The 20,609-nt window shown below is 48.0% G+C and overlaps 2 protein-coding genes across 5 annotated transcripts in view; one reads left to right on the top strand and one right to left on the bottom strand.

Annotated features, from left to right (window-relative positions):
- The window catches only part of ABL1 (ABL proto-oncogene 1, non-receptor tyrosine kinase), an 84,280-nt gene extending 69,456 nt beyond the window's left edge, over positions 1-14,824 (top strand). For all 4 annotated transcript variants that reach the window (XM_075772357.1, XM_075772358.1, XM_075772359.1 and 1 more), the window contains 7 exons: positions 1,696-1,780; positions 2,144-2,321; positions 4,473-4,657; positions 6,764-6,916; positions 7,560-7,649; positions 7,978-8,142; positions 11,060-14,824. In XM_075772357.1, the coding sequence (XP_075628472.1) occupies positions 1,696-1,780; positions 2,144-2,321; positions 4,473-4,657; positions 6,764-6,916; positions 7,560-7,649; positions 7,978-8,142; positions 11,060-12,762 (2,559 nt within the window). In that variant the 3' untranslated portion in view covers positions 12,763-14,824. The remainder of the gene's footprint in view (positions 1-1,695; positions 1,781-2,143; positions 2,322-4,472; positions 4,658-6,763; positions 6,917-7,559; positions 7,650-7,977; positions 8,143-11,059) is intronic.
- A 5,212-nt stretch (positions 14,825-20,036) lies between these two features.
- Positions 20,037-20,423, bottom strand: QRFP (pyroglutamylated RFamide peptide). Its single transcript, XM_075772791.1, has one exon. The coding sequence runs from the start codon at positions 20,421-20,423 to the stop codon at positions 20,037-20,039; it is 387 nt and encodes a 128-aa protein (XP_075628906.1).
- Between the last annotated feature and the right edge of the window lie 186 nt (positions 20,424-20,609).

Below are 20,609 nucleotides of genomic sequence, written 5' to 3'. Positions count from 1 at the left end.
AGAGGGGCACCAGGTGGACAGTGGCTGCAGTAACTGGGAGCGGAGCTTTGTGACCTGCTTATTGTTGGACCAAGCACAACCTGCTGTGCCTGTGGCCAAAGCTTGTTCCCCGTGAGGACCATTTCATGGCTGAACTGATGTGAGCTGATCCTCTCGGCACATTTCTTACTGCACACCTCAAGTCTGCGTCTTAGGACTGCCTCTTCTTTTTTAATTTTTCCTTTTTTTATTTTTTTCCTTTTTTTTAATTTTTTGCCCAGCAGAGAAGCTTGTGTTTTAAATTAGGCAACGTGCAACCCTGGTGTCCCGTAATGCCATGGCATGGTCCTGTGCTCTGCTAGGAAAGTATTGTATAGCCAGAATTGTGTTATTTCTTCTGTGGTTTTGTACAGTGGAAGATGGAAGCTGGTTAAGCTTGGTCCTTTGCATGAGATCAGGTTTGCAGAGAGATCATTGTTACAGTAGTTCTCTGTATGTGTCCTTCCTATTAATTTGGTCACTGAGAGGCAAGAGATTTAAAACAGTGGAACAGCTCTGTAGAGGAGCAACCTTTCAGACTTTGTATAGCATGCATAGGATAAATGCGTATTTAGGGTAATTTTGCAACCTGGATTATTAACCCAGTTTCCTTTGCCAAAGAAAACAGTTTAAGGTTCTGCTCACAAGGACCTTTGGGCTATTAGTTTTGACAGTGTGTTCAGCAAATCACAGCTGCCAATCAAGCTAATTGGCAACAAATAGTAAATGATTGAATGAAACTGTTTGAAAAAGGTTCTCGTTGCTAACTGCAAAGCAGAGAGCTGGCTGGATCTTACAGCGGCAGCCCACTGTTATCATTCTCACCAGCAGCAGTAAATCCTTTCCAATCCTTCCTTAAAACACTTCGTCCATGTAGCCTGTCAACATTAATCCACCAATGAAGAAAAAAATATGGATATAGAAAGAAACATCGCTTTAGGAATAGATCTGTATTTTTGCACCACTTTGAAATAACCTTCTGGCCATTTGGGGCATATTTGGTTCAGAAAATATGTCTTTTAAGCAAGATTGTATCTTCCTCGGTTTTGTGTTGTGCCAAGCAACTTTATGGCGTTCAGCAAATAGGTAGTGACACGTCTGCCCAGAACGGTTACGTCATGGGTCAGGCTCTAAATGCCAAAAATGAAATCTGTGAAACCTCGGGCTTTCAATTATGGAGTGGCTGCCATCCGTCATGCCTCCCTGTCTGAAAGAGGGGATTTCTCGCTCCTACCCAGTGAAACTGGGGGCCCGCATTGCAGTAGCTTCTCAAGCATTTGATTGTGGCGTATCCTTCCTTTTATGTTCATTCTTGTTTCTTTTCTCTTCTGTCCTTTTTATTTCATGTTATCTTTTTTTTCTCCTAGGAACAAGCACATTTTTCCTTTTCAACTCCTGAGTGGTCCTGCGAGAGGCCCTTCACAAAAGGGATATGGATTTTCTTGGCCCAAAAACCTGTGTTAGAATAAGAATGATAAAAATACATGTTTTTAAAATCCTACAAAAAACCCCAGAGTTCCTAACTCCCTGGCATTGTGATGTGGCTACAGGGAAAAATTACCTTGAAAGAACTGTGGCTTATGTTGTCAGTTTGCATTCTTTTTTGTGTCTTCATACAAAAATCTGTTCCTCCTTTGTCCGTACTGTCCTTGCCAAAGCTTTGCCATTGTTCTGCAGGAGGATACCATGGAGGTGGAAGAGTTCTTGAAAGAAGCCGCAGTAATGAAGGAGATCAAGCATCCAAACTTGGTGCAATTATTAGGTAAGTGATAAATACCAAGCAGAGGGATTTGAACTAAACCCTTGTGCAGTGATATGGATGTTAAGGAGCAGATAAGCTGCTTACCATACCAAGGCTTTAAATACAGACACTTATTGTCTGGCAAAATTCACAATTTGTACCATTAATACATGATTTTTAATGATCTCGTCTCCCTAATGTTTAAGTTGCCAGAGCCTGAAGCAGGGAATTAAAACCCTCTATTAACCAGTTCCAAGCAGAACTCATTCTTTCTGTGAGCCCCATATTTCTGCCTTCTAGAGGTATAAATTGCCCCAGAGGACAAAGCCTGAAGATTCACTGATATTCTCAAACATTGATTGTGAACTTTATGTTGGTCCCTAGGGGTGTGCACACGAGAACCTCCTTTCTACATCATTACGGAGTTCATGACATACGGGAATCTGTTGGATTATCTGCGTGAGTGTAACCGGCAGGAGGTGAATGCTGTGGTGCTACTGTACATGGCAACTCAGATCTCCTCAGCCATGGAGTACCTGGAGAAGAAAAACTTCATTCACAGGTAGGAAGGACAGTGAGCACCCCTGAATCTTGAGCACAAAACACGCCTTGATTTATTTTCTTGCCTTTCAGATTATCGTGGCATTGACTCAGATGCAGTTGGTTTAACGTACTAGTGTATTGTATTCTGATACAGTACATTAACCTGTCTATAGGATAGTCTTCTAATTGTTTTTCTCTTACCTTTGAAGTAGATGCAGGTGAAAGATATATCAGTAATTTATATTTTGGACAAGGGCCTTAAATGCTTCCCAAAGTAACAGGCTCTTAATGGACCAGATAAGCTACTGGTTGTCTTTTGATTATAACAGCCATTAAAAACTGCTGCAGTTGATGTTGCTGGATGTGTGCAGGTACTCAGAACAAAGCCACCCTCTTAGTGCTTTCTTCTCCCATGTTCTTTCTTGTTGCTTCACTTTTTTTATTTCCCCCCCCCCCCCGTCCTCTGTGGGGATTGTTTCCCACTATTGTCCAGATTGCGTATTCATGTTAATAAGCATCTCTGCAGTCTTAAAAGTCTCAGAGACTCTGACCTTTAAGTGTACTGCAATTATGGCTAGAGCTTTGCATTCTTCATCTGCAGAAATGGCCTCCTAGCAATATAATGACACATCTTGCACTAAGGTTTGAGACTCGCTGAGCTTTATACAAGATGCTCTCTGTGCTGTAGCGTGACCTTTCCTGCCCAATTAACTGGAATATGAAATTAGCACATGTTTTTTCATAGAGACAAATATGAAGATCGTGTGTAAAGTTCTAGGTGCTCCTCTAAGTCATGCATTGCCTTTGCTGCCTGAAAGGCCTGTTTAAATGCTTCTGTCAGTCAATAAAGTGAACGGTGATGCTGCAAATTAAAATTTCCAGCCTTTGATTTGCCCTGTTGAAAGTATTTCATCCCTTCAGCCTGTAGGAAGTGAACTTTAAAAACTGCTTTGTGTGAATCTCATTTGTCTGCTCTCCTGTTCATTTTATTTCCTCTTATTTCTGATGACCCATTTATCTAAAATAAATAGTAACATTTTTTCCTTATCAGCCACCCCCACACCCACCTACCCAATTATTTTAAGAGCGTTGTCACAATTCACATCCATGGATTCAAATGCTGGGCTGTGACCTCATTTAATGAATCAGGAAGGAGGAGGAATTTGATTATGAAGAGGAGCTTTTATTTAGACACACATTGTAGTAATCAGCATTGATAAGAAGGTATATTCAAAAACACTGTGAAAATTTAATAGGCATCTAGTAAGACGTACTTTTTTTTAAAATTTACTCTGAGCAGAACAAGCCAAAGAAAGAGCAGCGTCTGCCTCATATCTAAAGATCTCGCTCGAGCTTTCTGGTAGAATCAATTTTTAGTTCAACTTGACATAATCTGGAAAAGTGGTTTTTACGAAACCTAATATTAGGAAGAACAAACTTCTGTGCTTTACATTTTTATACTTATGAAGCATTTCCGAGGGTGCTAATGGCTTGCACAAGCCAGGGAAGTGGCAAATGCAATGTGCACATCTCTCACCTGCCAAGGTGGAGTCAGGGAAAAAATGTGGAGGAAAAGCTTAATTTGCTTATTGTCTAGTCCTTTAAAAATGTAAGTACTGATAGCAGAGGCTACAACAGGTTTAAAAAGGCCAAAACATGGTATGAAAAAGTTGTGCTGTAAAATGTGGAACACTTGGGAGGAAGAAGAGCATAGCTGGGAGCTAAACTGGGTGCTTGAGCAAGGACTGGAAAAGGAGTTCTGGAGAGTGACTGCTGTTGGCTGGGGTGACCGAAGTGCTAGAGAAGTGGGCAAGAAGTGAGGGTTTGAGACTTCATTTATTCGGTGCTCGTCCTCAGCTATTGATAACTTGAGCACTGACATTTCTTTACATTATTTTTATCCTGAGGGTGGCAGCTTTTATTGAAAGTGAGGGGGCTTCTTGAAGCTTTCACTTCAAATTAAAAAAAAAAAAAAAGTTTGGATAACAGTCTTACAAAACCGAAATGAAAAATAACTTTCCCTCTTGCATGTATGCGTATGACTACATAATTTCTGTGTAATACTCTGATCAAAATAATCACACACGGGCCCAGAAACAGTAGGTTTCCTTGCTATCGCTAAGTGAGATGGTAAAGACTACACATCACCTATTTTTGTTCTTGTTTTCAGGGACCTTGCTGCCAGAAACTGCCTTGTAGGGGAGAACCACTTGGTGAAGGTGGCAGACTTTGGCCTGAGCAGGCTAATGACAGGCGACACATACACTGCCCACGCCGGAGCAAAATTCCCCATCAAGTGGACTGCACCAGAAAGCCTGGCCTACAACAAGTTCTCCATTAAGTCTGACGTCTGGGGTAAGAATTTGCATGTACGAATTAATTGAGATTATAGTCGTCTTTTTCTAGGGCTGTGAAATGAGGACATTGTGTAACATTTCAGGAGCGAGTGTGTTCCCTGGTTTGAGCCATATTGTTCTAGGAGCTTGTCAGAGTTCAGAAACTAATCTCTGCTAAGCCAGTCTTTGAGTGGAGCACTGAGGATGCCGACCTGACTTTATATGTTTGAATCTCTGGCAAGTATGAAAATAAAGGGTACTGTAGTGTTTATAGAACTGGATGAAATGGGGCTGGAGGGCACCGACATTACTGACTTGATAGAGTTCTAGCACGGGACTATGAAGCGATATATTGTTATATAGCCAGGAACTTTCTAACTACTTCAAGGAGGAAAGTGAGAATCTGGTTCATTTTATGTTAAAAAAATATTATGTGTGTATCTCTCTAGTGATAGCTCCAAGCTCGTCTTTCTGCATTTTAAAAGAATAATCTTCAGAATGAGATGAGGAGAAACAGAGGGAAAATTTGATGACAAATGGTTATTGAAGAGCCCTGAGGTTCTTGTGATAAGAGTAGGCTTAGCTAAATGGAACTATATTCTATAAAATCTGACTGCAGAAAATCTCATTGTACTTTTTATCAGCCTTTTTTTGGGTTTTATATCTCTGCCATAGCTGTTGGTCAAATTCTCAGAAGTGCTCAGTGACGTGAGATAGAAGTTTGTGGGACGTGGTCCCAAAGGCACGTGGAAAATGTTATCCTGAGCATCTTCTATGTATAAACCAACAGATAGTAGTGAAGCAGCGATGAAGTTTTCTGGAGTTTTGGGGAAAGGCTTTATTTTGAAGAAACTGTTAGGTAGATGGCTGATACAAAATGGTTTATAGACAGGGGAGGAAAACCCAAACCAGCCTCCCAAGTTGTTATCCAGGTGTTTCTTCTGCTTTGGACTTGCACATGGTGGTGTTGGCTGCTGCCGAGTGTCTGCCACAGTCTTAAGGATGCTGCTGTATCGCTGAGGCGGCTGCAGGATCCCTGTCTCATTTAAATAGTAGAGTATGCAGGGAGGAAAGATCCAAAAGGAGTATTGGGTATCTTTAATTAGGGTTAGCGTAAACTTGCTTAGTGAGAGTGGGGGCAGTGGACTTTGGGATCTGATCAGAGCAAGCCGGCTGTCCCTGGGGGCCATGGCTGCTGCTGGGCACGCCAGAGTTTAGATGCTTTCACCTCACTGCCTTGAGACAGCAATCAAAGAAAATTGTGCACAGAAATGTCTAATGTAAATTGCCCTTGGTGGTGTTACCATGTAATGTGATGTGATTTCCTTGTTTATGCAGAATTGTAATCGCTTTCTCTTCAGGTTAAGAACAGAATAGGGTGACTGAACTAATTACATGCAGGTTGTTGAACTGGTGTTGAGTCTATTCTGTGTGCCCGACTCCTGGGTTAGCTGCCTGACCCTGGTGCTGACCTGCATCCCCACCGACTTCGGGGACTTGAATGCTTCGCCTGTTTCAGGACCTTTTTTTGTGCTCTCCCTTTTCCTGTTCAGCTTTCCCTCTGACCAAAATGTCTCACCCTCGCCCTGTCTTGTTGGTACCAACTGCTGAAATTTTCCTCTTGCCGCTGCCTCCCAGGTTTCCCCTCTAGACCATGCTGCAGCTAAACAAGGGCACCCCAAAAACACTGAGCTATTAAAATGTGCGAGTCCTCTAGGGAGAGGTTGCAGATGAGAGGAGCTGTCAAATTGAGGGAGAGACTGCAGTGCAGCAGTGAAACGGTTTCAGCTAATCCGCTGTGAAGTCTCTTAATTGTGCCTTTAATAGGACTTGAAGGATCTCAAGGCGTTCAGGTTTGAGACAACTGATACATTGAAAATTAGTCTAATTCTACCCTGTCATATCGCAGGAGACTTGTCTGTGCTGACGAAGAGGCTTGTTACGCTTCTTTAACATTTAAGCTGCTGCTGAGCATGGGATCTGAGCCACCCAGAGCTGGTTTAAGTGTGCAGCACTGTTTAGTGACTACTCCCACTCCCCATCCTCTCAAATTTAAGATGGAAACAAAGCTTATTGATTTTTTTCCTATTTTTCTTTTTTCTTTTTCCTTCTTTCTCCACTGCAGCCTTTGGCGTTCTGCTGTGGGAAATTGCAACCTACGGCATGTCCCCTTACCCTGGGATTGATCTGTCTCAAGTCTATGAGCTGTTGGAGAAAGACTACCGTATGGAGCGCCCTGAAGGCTGTCCTGAGAAAGTTTATGAGCTCATGAGAGCATGTAAGTGTTCCTCAGCCCTGCAAATGCTGCTTTTTAGCTCTGCAGAGGTGCAGTAAAAGTGCCAGGATCTGGCCACGTACAGCAAGGCAGAACAACCCCCCTGCCAGTCCCAGTGAAGGTGCAATGCTGTGTAGGAGTGTTTGGTTAAAACTGCTTTTCCCAGAGGATGAACACGCTATGAAACCAGCCATTCTCCTCTACTGGGAGCGCACAGGCCTGGGGGAGAGATTTGTTGTTCATCTCAATGTTTTCTTTGTCTCCTTTTTCCTGACAACTTAAAGAAAAGCTTGTGCTCTAAGGATGAAGCAGGAGCTTCATTAGGCTTCTTACAGGACTGACTGTTACTCTTCCACTGTGGCCTTTTGGTACGTGACTTAGTGTGATACATTTTTTTTCCAGCGATACTCAGCACCTACTGTTACATACTGAGATGGAAACCTGATTTAAAGGGTGCTGGGTGTCTCCAGCCATCGCTGAGCCAGAGTGGTGCAGACACCCAGCACCCATAAATCAGATTTCTGTGTCAGTATTTTATCTCACTCATTTTATAAAAAGGAAACTGCGATAGCTAGGTCCTCCCGGTGCAGTATAGTGAATGTCTAATGCTGGTGGGATGTTTTGAGTGGTGGTGTGTGTTTTTCAGGCTGGCAGTGGAGCCCTTCTGATAGACCCTCCTTTGCTGAGATCCATCAGGCCTTTGAAACGATGTTTCAGGAATCCAGCATATCGGATGGTAGGTCTGAGTCCTTCTTGGAGCAGCAATTCCAGGGATGGGAAACGGGCCATCCTTAATTCTGCGTGTTTTTCATAGCCTGCTTTGCAGTGAAAATCAGTCCTAGGTTACACTGCCTGATGTAAATGGTGTAGAAAGCAGAGGAGTGTTTACATGTGGGCTTTTTCTGTGTATGGGCATATGTCTGATTTTGAAGGGCCAAATGGCTGAACAATCTCAAAGAACCTCTACTGTGTGTGGTTTGTTTTTCTTTTGCACTATTAACTCTGAACAGCACAATAGTTTTTATCTTCTGTTGATTGTAGTGATTTTTTTCTGTGCATTGCAGAGGTGGAGAAGGAGTTGGGAAAGAAGGGCATGAGAGGCGTAGTAAGCAATTTCCTCCAGGCCCCAGAGTTACCAACCAAAACACGAACATCAAGGAGAACTGCTGAAAGCAAAGATGCCAATGAGAGCTTGGAGACTACACATGCTCGAGGCCAGGGAGAATGTGGTAGGTTTTAATTAAAGTCATTATTCCTTCAGGAAATACAGAGGAAAACAAAATACATGTCCAGCTCCAGTTCTTCACCTAGGCAAAGCTGTGTCTAATAACAGGCGCCATCTTTCTGTACCAGCATTGTGTTTCTGGGTGACAGCCTGCTGAGTTGGCTTTCCTGGGTTCAGAACTCCTTTTATTATTTTTTGCAAAGGAAGGTTGTTAGTCTTGGGACCAGATACACACAGCCACTGGAGTGTGAATCCTTAACTGGCTGAGGGATCGGCGCTAAACCTGCCATTGCTTAGAAGAGCCCTAGGTGTTCTTTTAACTTAATGGCTGTTGCCTGCAGCTCCCAATAGACCAGAGCCTGAGCACGGAGCTTTCTGATCATATCCTCTTGCCATTCCTTGGTAGGAGCTATCAGTGGGATCTCCCACTGCATCTGAGTGCTGGGTAATCTGCTGTGTTCAAGCCACTTTGCACTACCACACTGCATAATTTAAAGCAGGACGATTGCTCGGGTTTAGCAAGCCCCATAAGGGAGGTTTCTTCACTGTTCCATCCTACCAGATTTGTGCTTGGTGCGCTGAAGAGCATTACTCTTGGCAGGTACCAAATATAATTTCAGCAAGGGACAAAGAGGTATTTACAGAATCTTCCATGAAATTAAACTCTCTTTCAATCAGTTTCTTCAACAGCTTACCTTGCATTCTGAGGTAATAAAAGCAGTGGTAAAATGCTGAATGCATACAGGAGATTTGTATCTAACTCATGTGAAAAATAACAAGGTAAAACAAAATACAGTGGGTTTTTTTCCAGCTCCTGTTGAGACTGCCTTCTCTGACCATTCATGTGACTGACCTTTTTTGTGTAATGTCAAATTCACCTAGTAGTACATGTTTCAGTAGCAGATGTACGTTTAAACAAAGAGAGGGGAAAAAAGAGAGGATGTTGGGGAAAGGAAGTATCAGTGACTTAAGAAGGTTATTTACCATATATAGGAAATATAATTGCCTAGTATTACAAGCTTTGAAGTAAAATAACTTCATTTAAATACTTCAGGGCTTTGAGAGATTCAAGTGCAGCAGGAATAACATGATTTTAACATTACGCTGGGAATCATTTCACTCGTTGTTGTTGTTGTGGTTTAACCCGGCAGGCAGCTAAAACAACCACACAGCCATTCGCCCGCTCCCCCTCCCCAGAGTGAGATGGGGGAGAGAATTGGAAAAAAAAAAAAAAGGTAAAAATTGTGGGTTGAGAAAAAAGACAGCTTAATAGGACAGAAAAGGAAAAGAATAATAATAATGATAAAAGTATATACAAAACAAATGATGCACAGTATAGTTGCTCACCACCTGCAGACCACTGATGCCCGGCTTGTTCCTGCGTCGCGGTCCAGCCTGTGGCCAGCTTCCCTCCGGTTATATATGGAGCATGACATCATATGGTATGGAATATCCCTTTGGCCAGTTTGGGGCAGCTGTCCTGGCCATGTCCCCTCCCAGCCTCATCCTTGACTTGGTGTAAACGTTGCCTAGCACCAACCAAAACATCAGTGTATTATCAACATTGTTCTCACCCTAAATCCAAACAACAGCACTATACCCACTACTAGGAAGAAAATTAACTCTATCCCAGCTGAAACCAGGACAATTGTGAAAGAATATTTCACATTAAAGTTTTATCGTAGTTTCCCCTTCAATTGTCAGTGTTTCCATAGCAAATCCAGCGGCTGGATCCTCAGTGCAAGCTGCTAGTTTTCTCTGAATCTCCACAACTCGACTGTGTCTAGACACAGTAAGGCTGTGGCCTCCCCAAGTGCTGTGAGAGCTCTTCTGGTTGTCCAGGTCCCCATAAGTTATTGTGTGTAAATGGTTTAACCACACGTGGTCCTGTGGAAGTGTGCTATCTTCTCAAAGTACACAACTATTTTTCTTCAAATTCTCTCTCCTTAACCAAAATCCCTTCCTCAACCAAAATCCTACCCGTAGCATGGTGATCACCAATACGTAGCTAAGCAGCATCCTCCTTTTCCCCTATGACTCTGCTTCATCTCCCTTCTTACTGCCTAGTCAAGCTGGAAATGTATATGCTGCCCTGAAGGCATTTCTCCTTTGAATTAGAATGCCATCTGAGTGCCTGGCCTGGGAATGAGACCCTCTGTCAGTCAAATACAGAGACCTTCAGGACTTCAGGATAAATTTATTACAAACCACTATTCATTTTTAAATGCCTCTTGTAAGCGGAGAGAGGGTCACCTCATCATTTCCCTCTGGAGCAACGCTGCTGAAGGAGACTGTTACTGCCACGTTGCTCCAGTATCGTTCAAAGCCAACCATCTTCACGGTGGTGTGAGCTGGTGTTCAGCTGTCGAAGGGCATCTTGATTTCTGCTTATGAAAAAGTTATTTCTATTCCCCACAAAGGATGACATCAGGAAGGAGGTTAAGAGTATCAGAATCTAAATGAACAAGGAGACTGGGGATGGAGGTGGGTTACAGAGATCTTATTAATTCAGCGGGTCGGCTATTCAAAAGACAGCAACAGCACAGGGACTAAAGCAAAGGCCTCTTAATATTTATCTTCTTCACAGTGTGAAGTTTAGACAAGTCTCCAGATGTGAGGGTGGGAATCTGAACATAAACATTTTGTGTTTGTATGTCGCTGTTTCAATTGGAAGCCTACAGGGAAAGCAGTTTGGCAGCCGAGTCCTGTAGAAGCCACCTCAGAAACGAATGTGTGGAGGATTAAGGACCATATTCAGTCCAGGCTTGAGTGCGGCTGTACTTGCTTTACTCCTGGTCTGACGTTGGCTTCCTTTACAGAACCTGCACCTTGTGGAGGTGCTGCAGTGGTCTGTTCTTAGAAGAAAACCAATTATTCTGGCTGTCAAAGCAATGTTCAATAAACTTTTCTTTCCTTTGCAGACCCTCTGGATCATGAACCTGCTATTTCTCCCTTGCTTCCACGGAAGGAGAGGGTGGCCCTGGAGAGCAGTTTGAATGAAGATGAGAGGCTGCTTCCAAAAGACAAAAAGCATAACCTCTTCAGTGCCCTTATCAAGAAGAAGAAGAAGACCGCCCCTACGCCTCCAAAACGGAGCAGTTCCTTCAGAGAGATGGATGGCCACTCGGACCGCAGGGCGGGTGGGGAGGAGGAGTGCAGGGATGCTGGCAATGGAGCTTTCATTGCACCCCCCGCAGACGTGGCTGACCCCTCCAAGTTTCAGAGCCCAAGCAACGGGGCTGGTGTCACCAACGGGGTTGTCGCTGGGAACTCTGGATTCTTATCTCCCCACTTACGAAAGAAGTCCAGCACGATGAGCAGCAGTCGAGGGGTGGCTGGTGAAGAGGAGAGTAGTTCCAACTCCAGCAAACGTTTTTTAAGGTCCTGCTCAGCCTCCTGTGTGCCCCACGGGGCAAAGGACACAGAGTGGAAATCTGTGACTCTGCCTCGGGATTTGCAGTCCACGGGACGCCAGTTTGATTCCTCCACTTTTGGGGGACACAAAAGTGAAAAGCCAGCACTGCCTCGGAAGCGGGCAAACGAGGCCAAGACTGACATTGCTGTCAGGGGAACAGTGACCCCTCCTCCACGGCTGCTTAAGAAAAATGAAGAGACCACTGATGATGTGTTCAAAGATGCAGAGTCGAGCCCTGGCTCCAGCCCTCCCACTCTGACGCCAAAACTTGGCCGTAGACAACCTGCTGCCCCTCCTTCCTCCAGCATGCTCCACAAGGACGATGGGGTCAAATCCAGTGCCTTAGGTACCACTGTGACGATGGACCAAGGTTCTGCTGCGAAACCCAACCCCGCTGGGTTCGTGGGTGCCAGCAAGGCTTCCTCTGAGGAGCCGCGACTGAGGAGGCTCAAGCAGACCTCAGAGTCAGCAGGGAAGGACAAAGGGAAGTTATCGAAGCTGAAACCGGCCCCTCCGCTTCCACTGTCTTCGTCCTCCATTGGCAAGCCTGGGAAAGTATCTCACAGTCCCAGCCATGAAGCAGCAGCAGCAGATGTGGTGTCTGGGCCAAAATCCAAACAGTTGACTCAGGTTGGAGATGCTGCGAGCAGCGATGCTGTCAAGCCAAACCAGTCAGGGGAAGGTGTGAAAAAGCTGGGGATCCCCTCTGTACCAAAGCCACAGTCCTCTACAAAGCTGCTGATGAGCACAGCAACCCCAGCTGCCTCTTCCTCATCTGTACCCTCTGCCCCAGGTGGGGACCAGCCATCATCTACAGCCTTCATCCCTCTCATATCCACCAGGGTCTCGCTGCGGAAGACCCGGCAGCCCCCGGAGAGGATTGCCAGTGGCACCATCACGAAAGGAGTGGTGTTGGAAAGCACCGAGGCTCTACGGATCGCCATCAGCAAGAACTCTGAGCAAATGGCAAGCCACAGCGCTGTCTTGGAGGCTGGCAAGAACCTCTACACCTTCTGCGTGAGCTATGTGGACTCCATTCAGCAGATGAGGAACAAATTTGCCTTTCGGGAAGCCATCAACAAGCTGGAGAATAACCTACGGGAGCTTCAGATCTGCCCAGCAACAGCTGGCAGTGGTCCTGCAGCCACCCAAGACTTTAGCAAACTTCTGAGTTCGGTGAAAGAAATCAGCGACATTGTTCAGAGGTAGCAGAAACCAGGTTAAAAAAAATAATAAATCACAATGGGCCAAAGCCAGCTGTGGAGAGAGTAACATATGTGGACTGACAAAAGACCGGGGCGTTCAGGTTAGGGCTGTGCAAAAGACACAGACTGAGTGGATGCCCCAGCTCCAAGGGGCAGGGCTGTGTTCAAGAGGCACTTTCCACCCTCTGAACTCAGATTCCCTGTGTTTCATATACTCGTAATCATCTTATCTGTGGAGTTCTTGCCTTGTGGACTACAAGTCTAAATGCTGATGTCACACCATGCCTTTTTATTAATATTTTATTGTTCTGGACAGACCATTAAGACTGAAGCCAGACTGATGGACACCGAGTTGCCATCCTCCTCAGGAGGACTTTCTACTGCATTTTTGTCCCTTCCCTCTGCCCCACTGTACACGAGGATGAGTGTTTGAATAGCAATATACCCACTGTGGTTTTTGGGAGTGTTGCAGCACATGTCCCTGGCCCGAGTCTGACATTTACCTGACATTAATGCAACAGATTTGGCGCTTGGGATGGAAGGGGGGGAAAATTGTTGATGTAAGGTTTTTTTAATGACAGAATGCTACAAGTGATGTTTGCCCAAATTCTTCCTATGATTCTACCTGCGGCCCTTTGTTTCTGTGTTTTCAATAATTTCTTAATGTTGTTGAGCCCAAATGAATTGCTTGGGTTCAAAATGTTGCAGACAGCACCCGCTAATGTAGTGGCAGGGGAGCCTGTTTGCGAATTTCCCTTGGTAGCAAAAAAGGACTGGAGAAGGTCTGAAGAAGGATGTTGCTGTCGCACTCTCATGATACCTAATGTTAATCGGGCTGACGTTTGGGGTGGAGAGTTGCAGAGCAGGTCTGGGAGCAGTAGGTGCTGGTGCTGAGCAAGGCATCGCTCCCTGGAAGGCGAGGGATGCAGCTGGGGGAGATGCAGGTTGGGATGAGTTCGGAGATACCACTGTGCCTCCAGCAGTTGTTTCAGCTGAGCTTGCGCATCGCAGATGGGTGAGAACTGCTGTTTCTCTAGTTGAATATCCAGACTTTTTTTGTTCTGTAAGCAGAGATGGGGCCTGGCTTCTGCTTCCCCCCCTCTCCTGCCCCTTAGAGACCCGTGCTTTGAGGGACCACGGTGCCTCCCTTCCCATGCCAGTGCTTACTCCCTGTGAAGGGCTCAAATGCCAGTACTTTGGGGTTAAAACCGTCACTACCTTCATGCCGGTGTGGTTCCATCCAGCATCAAACAAGGATCTGTGAAGACTGCAGACACTTCTCTTGGGTGCATCTCCCGAGGACAGTGCCACAAAACGCTGACAGCAGGACTCCTGGGCTTCCTTACCAAGGTCCTGTGACCTTCCCAACTAATGCAACACGACTGGGAACTAACTGTGACTTGTGACAGTAGTGAAAGAACAAGGTTTAGGGCTATTAACAGTGCAATTTAACTCCTCTTAACAGTTCCAAACAGGAGAAAAAAAACATTTTCCATGTCCTGTTCCCCTGTAACTCTTGTGACTCCTCTTGTGTATCTTAAACACTAATTGCCTTCAATTGTATTTTATGCTGTTCTCTTTGGAACTGTTTGTTTTGTATATGATTCTATTAGTTCACCTGTGTGTGTTCACGCCACTTCTCGCCCTCACAAACAGCCATGACTTAACACATGACAAATGTTCAAAAGAAAATACACACTTCTGCCACAGGCTGCCTTTAAAAATGTAAGGAGAAAAAAAAAAACCCCAACCCTTGGACTGTCTCTTTCCTGGAGGTACTGTTTTTACTTTGATAACATATTGTGCCACTATATTATACATTTGTATCTCGTTATTACACACTTTTGTAGACTTGTCTTTTTTACAGTGTGTAAATAGCTCTGTCCTTCATCTCTGTGATACTTAAGGGGGTTGTTTCCCCTTTAATTTGGTCCGGTACAGATTGTTTCTGTACACGACTTTCAATTCTTCCTCCTCTCTTTCTCTATTTTTCATTTTTTTGATTTATTTTTTATTCCAGTCTCTCTTGCGTAGTATATTTAAAAATAAATCAATGTTGAGGAAAACCCGTGTTTGTCTGTTAGCAAGGCTTTTCAAACCCAGTTACCTCCTCTTAGACTCCGCACCTGAAAATAGGGGTTCCCTGTTTGGGTGGTACAGCAGGCTGGTCAGAGCCAAGCAGCAGCACCTTTCTATGTCCTTTTGATTTGGCTCTGAAAAGAGATGCACAGAAGAAAGACTGTGTCATCTCCTCTTTTGAAGCAAAGACTTTGCTGTTGTCTTCAGTGAGATTTGAATCAGAGATTTTCACTTAAACTTTTCTTCCTGTTAATTGTTTGTATTCTGTAATTTAGCTGCTGTTGGTTTTCCCTCCTCCTCTGCCATGAAACCACCTGTGGGTTTCTCTCCTCAGACGGTTCTGGCTGCTCCTTCCCTCATTTCTGGCTGTCCATCCTTATTTTCTGTTTTCAACCTCCCTTCAGCCTTTCCAGCAAATCTTGAGGGGGGGACGTGTCCAGGTACTAGGCAGCCTCTAAAATGAGATACTGCCTTGATTAATGAAGATGCTAAAGACTAAAAAAGGGTGAGAAGGAAGCAAGGGCAGATGTGCCCGAGGTCCTGCAGTTGCTCAGTGACATTTTAGGGTTATAACCGAGCTCACCCGATTTCTAATCCCCCCAACAAGTCCCTGGTGAAATCTGTGGGTCCTGGCACAGGGAACCGCTCGCTCCTGGGCTGTGGGAACAAGGCTCATTGGAAACCTTGTCTTGCTGTGACGGTGATTGCATCGGGCTGCTTCTAAATGAGCCTGAAGAAGATGAAAAGAGGAGGAGGATGCTGTTGGCAAGTTTAAATGCAGTTGGTGGCCTGTGCTTGGTAAGGCTCGGGCCGCTCTCAGCAAAGCGGTGGTGTCCGGTGAATGTGCGTGCGGAGCTGCAGGGGGTACCTGGTGGTTTTGTGATGATGACCCTGGCAAAGACCAATATCCGTGCTGCTCTCTGTATACATCCCTAGCATAAAGACTTGAATAGGATGAGTGGTTGTGAGCTGAGGGGAGATGATCTCCATCGCTGCTTGCTTAGGGACCAGCCCGTGGTGTCGTGGGAAGGCAGAGGCCGGGTGACCTGGCTGGGGAAAGCCCCGGGATCTGCAGTGTTGGGAGTGAAGGAGAGGGGATTAAAGGCTAAATTTAGCCAAGTACAGTAGGAGTTGATTTAACAGATCGATGCATTTAACAGTTTGATTGCTCCAATTTTCAAGGCTATTGAGCTTGAAAGTGAGAGTGCTCTGGGGGAAAAATAGCTGTTTGTGTTTTTGTTTTGGTTTTCATGTCTTTGAAATTACAATGTTCACTCTTTTAAGTTTTCCTTTAATGTCATCCTGCCTTTTGTAGAGAAGTTGCTTGTCACAAGATGTAAAACGTGGTCAGTGGCTTATACTTGCTCCTTTTCCCAAAAAAATAAAAAAAATTAAGGGTAGGCTGGTGTGGCAGCCTGTCTTGTAGAGATGCTGCTGGACCAGCGGCACTCGGGTGTGCAGGAGCACTGCGTGCCCCCGGCGATGATCAGGGGCCAGCTGACAGCCTCTTCCTTCGTTGACATTAATCCTTTCACAACTGAAAAAAGAGGAAAATGTACTTAAGCGCTGTGTCACCTCTGAGGAGAGGTTTCCTGGCGTCACACGTGCATTGGTGGCATTGGTGCCCCTGAAGCCGTGGGTGAAGGACAGCCCTGCAAATCGTTTGACTGTTTAGGCTGGGCTCAAACCTGTCCTCCCGGGAGTGGAGTGCTGCTCAGGGTTTTTTCAACGATAGATCCAGCTCAGCAGAAAGTTTGCCTGTAAACCAGGCTACGCTGATGTGTTTTCCCAGCAATCGCCCCCCTGTTGAAGGTTACGTGTTTGTCCTAACAGCCGCTCTGCTGATAAAGGTCCTACCTGTGCTCCCGAAGCCGCAGTGCTGAATGACCCAGTTATGATGCATTAGCCCCTTCATGAGTCCCTCGGATGTGATTAAATTGGGCTCTTTCTCACAGAGAATCCACTCGGGTCTCTGAGATTTGCTGCTCCGTGTGTGTGTGTGTGTGTGTAAGTGCCGCAGGTCTGCGTGGGACAGAGGAGCAGCCTGCGGGAACGGAGCGGATGAGCGGAGGTGGGGCCGGGACAAGGCTGAGGGTTGTACCCTGGTCAGGGAAGGATAACGGGGTGTTTCACAGAGGGTCCCAGCAGCGGTGGTGATGGCAGCAAGTGTCTGCATCGGTCCTTGCTGGCTGGGTCTGCTGGCCTTGTGTAGAAGGATCCAGCGCCTATCTGATGCTGTGCCTTGGTGGGCTGCCCTGCAGGCGGTGGTGCCAGTGCTCCAGGCGTGTTGTCCTGGCCTGGTCCACACTCCGCTCTGCCTGGCCATGCCACGATGAATCCGGCTCCTTACAGTTCGGCGTGCAGGTGGGTTCCGAGCTCTCCTGCTCTCAAAGGTGTTGGGGGTCTGGGTTTCCCCCTGGGAGCTGCCCCACCGTGGGACCTGGGAGGGGAGGAATTGGGAGGGGGCGTATGTTCCCATGGGAGCTGGATGGGGAGGCACCATGTCCAGCATGCAGGGATGGGCTTTCCAGCCTTCCAGGGGTCACTCCTGGTGTGTTCCCCCTCCTTCCTCCCAGACAACACCCCCAGACTCCAGGCAGTTATTTTCCATTCGCTTTTACCTCCTCTTTCCCCCCAGTCTCAATCACCAAGAGCAATAACGAAGAGCCTGGAGCGCTGCCGTTTCCCAAGCACATCGGCCATCCTAACGCTTGCCAAGGGGTGCTCTGGGGGTGCCGCAGCCCCTCGCCTGCCCGGAGCCCCCTTCCTCCCGGCGGGTGAGGAGGGTGATGGCTTTGCCCCTGCAGCACAGAGCTGCCCATCGAGGACCCCCCCGGGCGCACGGGCTGAGCCCAGCTCTGTCCCACCCGCCAGGTAAGCGCTGTGGGAAGCACTGGCTTTTACTTTTAAATAAGTTATACAGAGAGTTATTGAGCTTCAATCAAAGCCTCGTTATGCGTGGGGTTTTATCATGCTGCTCTGACCCTTTTCCTCTCCTGGACTTGAGAGCAGGAGCCCAGGCATCCCCCCCAGCCCCAGCATCGCTCAGCAGGTTTCCTTTCTCTTCCCGCAGCAGACGGTGCCACTTTTCCCTGCAACGATCCATCACGGCATGGATTTACCAGCCCTCACTAACCCAGCGTTGCTCCAAAACTCTTTCCCCTTCCTCCCTCCCATCCCTCCTCCCCCAACTCCAGCGCAGGGTAAAATTGATCAGTGCATATTTATTGATGGTTTGAACACTCAAAAGAAAGGGGGGGGGGGGGGGAAGATGTTGCCATAGAAACATCGATAAAGCTCCCGTCTGTGCTGCGTGATGCGAGCGCTGCGCCTGCGTCCCCTGAACCGGTGGCCTTTGGTGGGGTGGGAGTCAGGAGGGATTGGAGGTGGGTTTGGGGGTGGCCGGGGGGTGGGCTGCATGGGCTCAGCCACCCCGAGTGCCATCGCGTTTGTTGGTCGCTGCTGTGGTCCCCGTGGTGCGAGATGGTTACTGCAGCTGAGATGCAGGGAAGGAAAATGCCCTTCTTCACCCTCGCAGCCGGCACCATCCTTGTGCAAGGGCCAAATCCTGGCATCATCTGTATCCCTGCAAATCCGGAGTCCCTCCCGTTCTGCACCCGTGGGGCTGTGACCCACGCGTAGCTCCCCGGAGGAGCCTGCTCTCGCCCCGCCATCGCTCCTCCCTAGACCTGGCTGCCCCACGGCTGGTGTTTGCCTGCTGGTCCCAGCTCGCCTCCGTTCAGCCTTCGCTTACACGCCGCTCCTGCTGCGAGAACAGCTCACGCTGGTCCCGGCAGCACTGTATTAAGTGGTCTGTCTGCTTGATGGATATTACAATACACTTCTTGGAGCCTGATTTTTTTTTTTTTTTCCTCCTAACCAAGTCCTGCCACGGTCTTTGGTTTTGAGGATGCAATTTAGCACTTGCAAATAATTGCCCTGCTTAATTTTTGTGCCTGCAATGAAATATTAGCAGTCGTTAGGTGTCTAACTTGCCGTTAGTGCCTGCAAGCCAGGTAGTTAGACCTCTGATTACTAATATCTCTGCCTGCAGCAGCAGGCACAAAAGCAAATGTCGTTGCTGGCACCGGCAGAGCTAAATCTGCCCAAAGTAGGAGAAGGCACTCGCTGAAGAGTGGGGCTTGTCCTTTGCAGCCGTGGCTGTGCTGGCTTTTGGGGTTGGAGATTCCCCAAGCTGCACCGTTGGCAGGAGGGAGGACAGGAGAGCAGGAGGACACCGAGCACCCGTTGGTGGCCCCGGGTAGGTGCAGGGGTCCTTGTTTCAGCCCCTCTGCACCCAAGTTTCTGCAGTGGCTACGGCTGGGAATAGGTGGTGATGAGGTGAGGAAGGGGGTTAGGAAGGGCCAGGCTTGCAGGCAGGCGCTGGGGTGATGTGTCAAGGGGGCTGAAGGTCGGTCATCACCATCTCACCCTCGCAAGGACTCTGGTGGCACCTGAGGATGGGTCTCAGGGTCGGGGCGTGAGCAGGGCGGTGGGACTGCAGCAGGACTGGTGATGCCAGGGCAGGTTTCCGTGCTCACATCAGGGATTTCTAAGGACAAGATTTTCTCAAGCCCCGCTGCTCTGGCCTGGTTTGCACATAGGAGCCGGCTCTTCTAAGTGGCATCTTGACACTAAGCAGAATTTGCTGCCGGAGGGACTTTTCTGTAATAGGCAGGAGAGCAGCAACTCTGCGACTCCGCGGAGAGCTCTGAGGGACCTGCTCCTCCCTGACAGCCCTGCCCTGGCCGGCAGCTACAGGCAGTCCCCAGGGGACTGTCACCACCAGGACTATCCCGCTGTAACCCGTCAGCCCACCTACCTCCAGCCTCGACGCCTGGCCCTGCCAGCTCTGCCTGTCCCGCGGTGGCATCCCTGCTCACTGCCTGCACTGCAGTGCTGGAGACCTGGCACAGGGCGCTTGCACCGTGCCCCAGCAAAGGCCGCGTGTGACTGGGGAAAGGATGCGGTGGCTTCTTTTTAAGGCATCCTCCTCTTCTTCCATTGCACCGGCTGGGAACGGGGATGCGAGATCTGTGGCAGGGCTGGAAGTGGAGCAAACGCGATGTCCCCCCTCCCCAAGGCAATCCCAGCAGCGAACCCCCCCCACTACCGTTTTGTCCAAGCAAACCTAGGTGAGATGGAAGGGAAGGACCAGACGGGGCGACCTGCAGGAGGTGAGGGGTCGAGTCCAGGCCCTCATCTCCCAAAGCGGAAGGTGAAGCCCCCTTTTTTCCTGTTGTAGCCATTGAGCTCCTCGGCCAGGTTCCCCAGCGTGCCGCTGCGCTTCTCCCCTCCCACCGGCAGCAGCTCGGAGCCCCCCTGCCTGCCCAGCCGCTGCCTGCTGCCCTCCTTGCTGTAGCCCCGCAGCTCCCGGGCGATGCCCAGCAGCGCGCTGAGCTCCTCGCTGCGTCTCCGCTTCGCTCCTGCCCTCCAGCAGGTACCCGAGTCCTCAGCCGCCGCTTCCCAGCTGGGCTGGAGTGGGGTCCCTTCCCCAGGGTCTCCCGGCTCCTGGCGCTCACTGGGAGGGAAGCAGGTACCCAGGCTCAGGAGGAAGAGGCAGGACAGCGAGTAGGGTGCTCTCATCTAGGGGAAGCAGAGGAAGGGAAAGACACGTCGGTAAACCACAAAGCATCCTCGGGCAGCGGCTAAAGCAGCAGCAAGGACCTGTGGCTGCAGGGGGGCTCCGAGAAACCCCCTCCAGCACCCACCGCTGCTCCTGCAGCCTCCACCCCAGCACCCAGCTGCAGCGAGAGTGCTGGGGGGGGTGGT

The sequence above is a fragment of the Balearica regulorum genome, chromosome 20 (genome assembly GCF_011004875.1).
Source record: "Balearica regulorum gibbericeps isolate bBalReg1 chromosome 20, bBalReg1.pri, whole genome shotgun sequence".
NCBI classification, from domain to species: domain Eukaryota; kingdom Metazoa; phylum Chordata; class Aves; order Gruiformes; family Gruidae; genus Balearica; species Balearica regulorum.
Note: the sequence above shows the minus strand (reverse complement) of the source record. Positions and strands in the feature narration are given on the sequence as shown.

What these genes read in the sequence shown, in the direction of transcription:
- QRFP (XM_075772791.1), bottom strand. Translation starts at nt 20,423, where the DNA reads ATGAGAGCACCCTACTCGCTGTCCTGCCTCTTCCTCCTGAGCCTGGGT.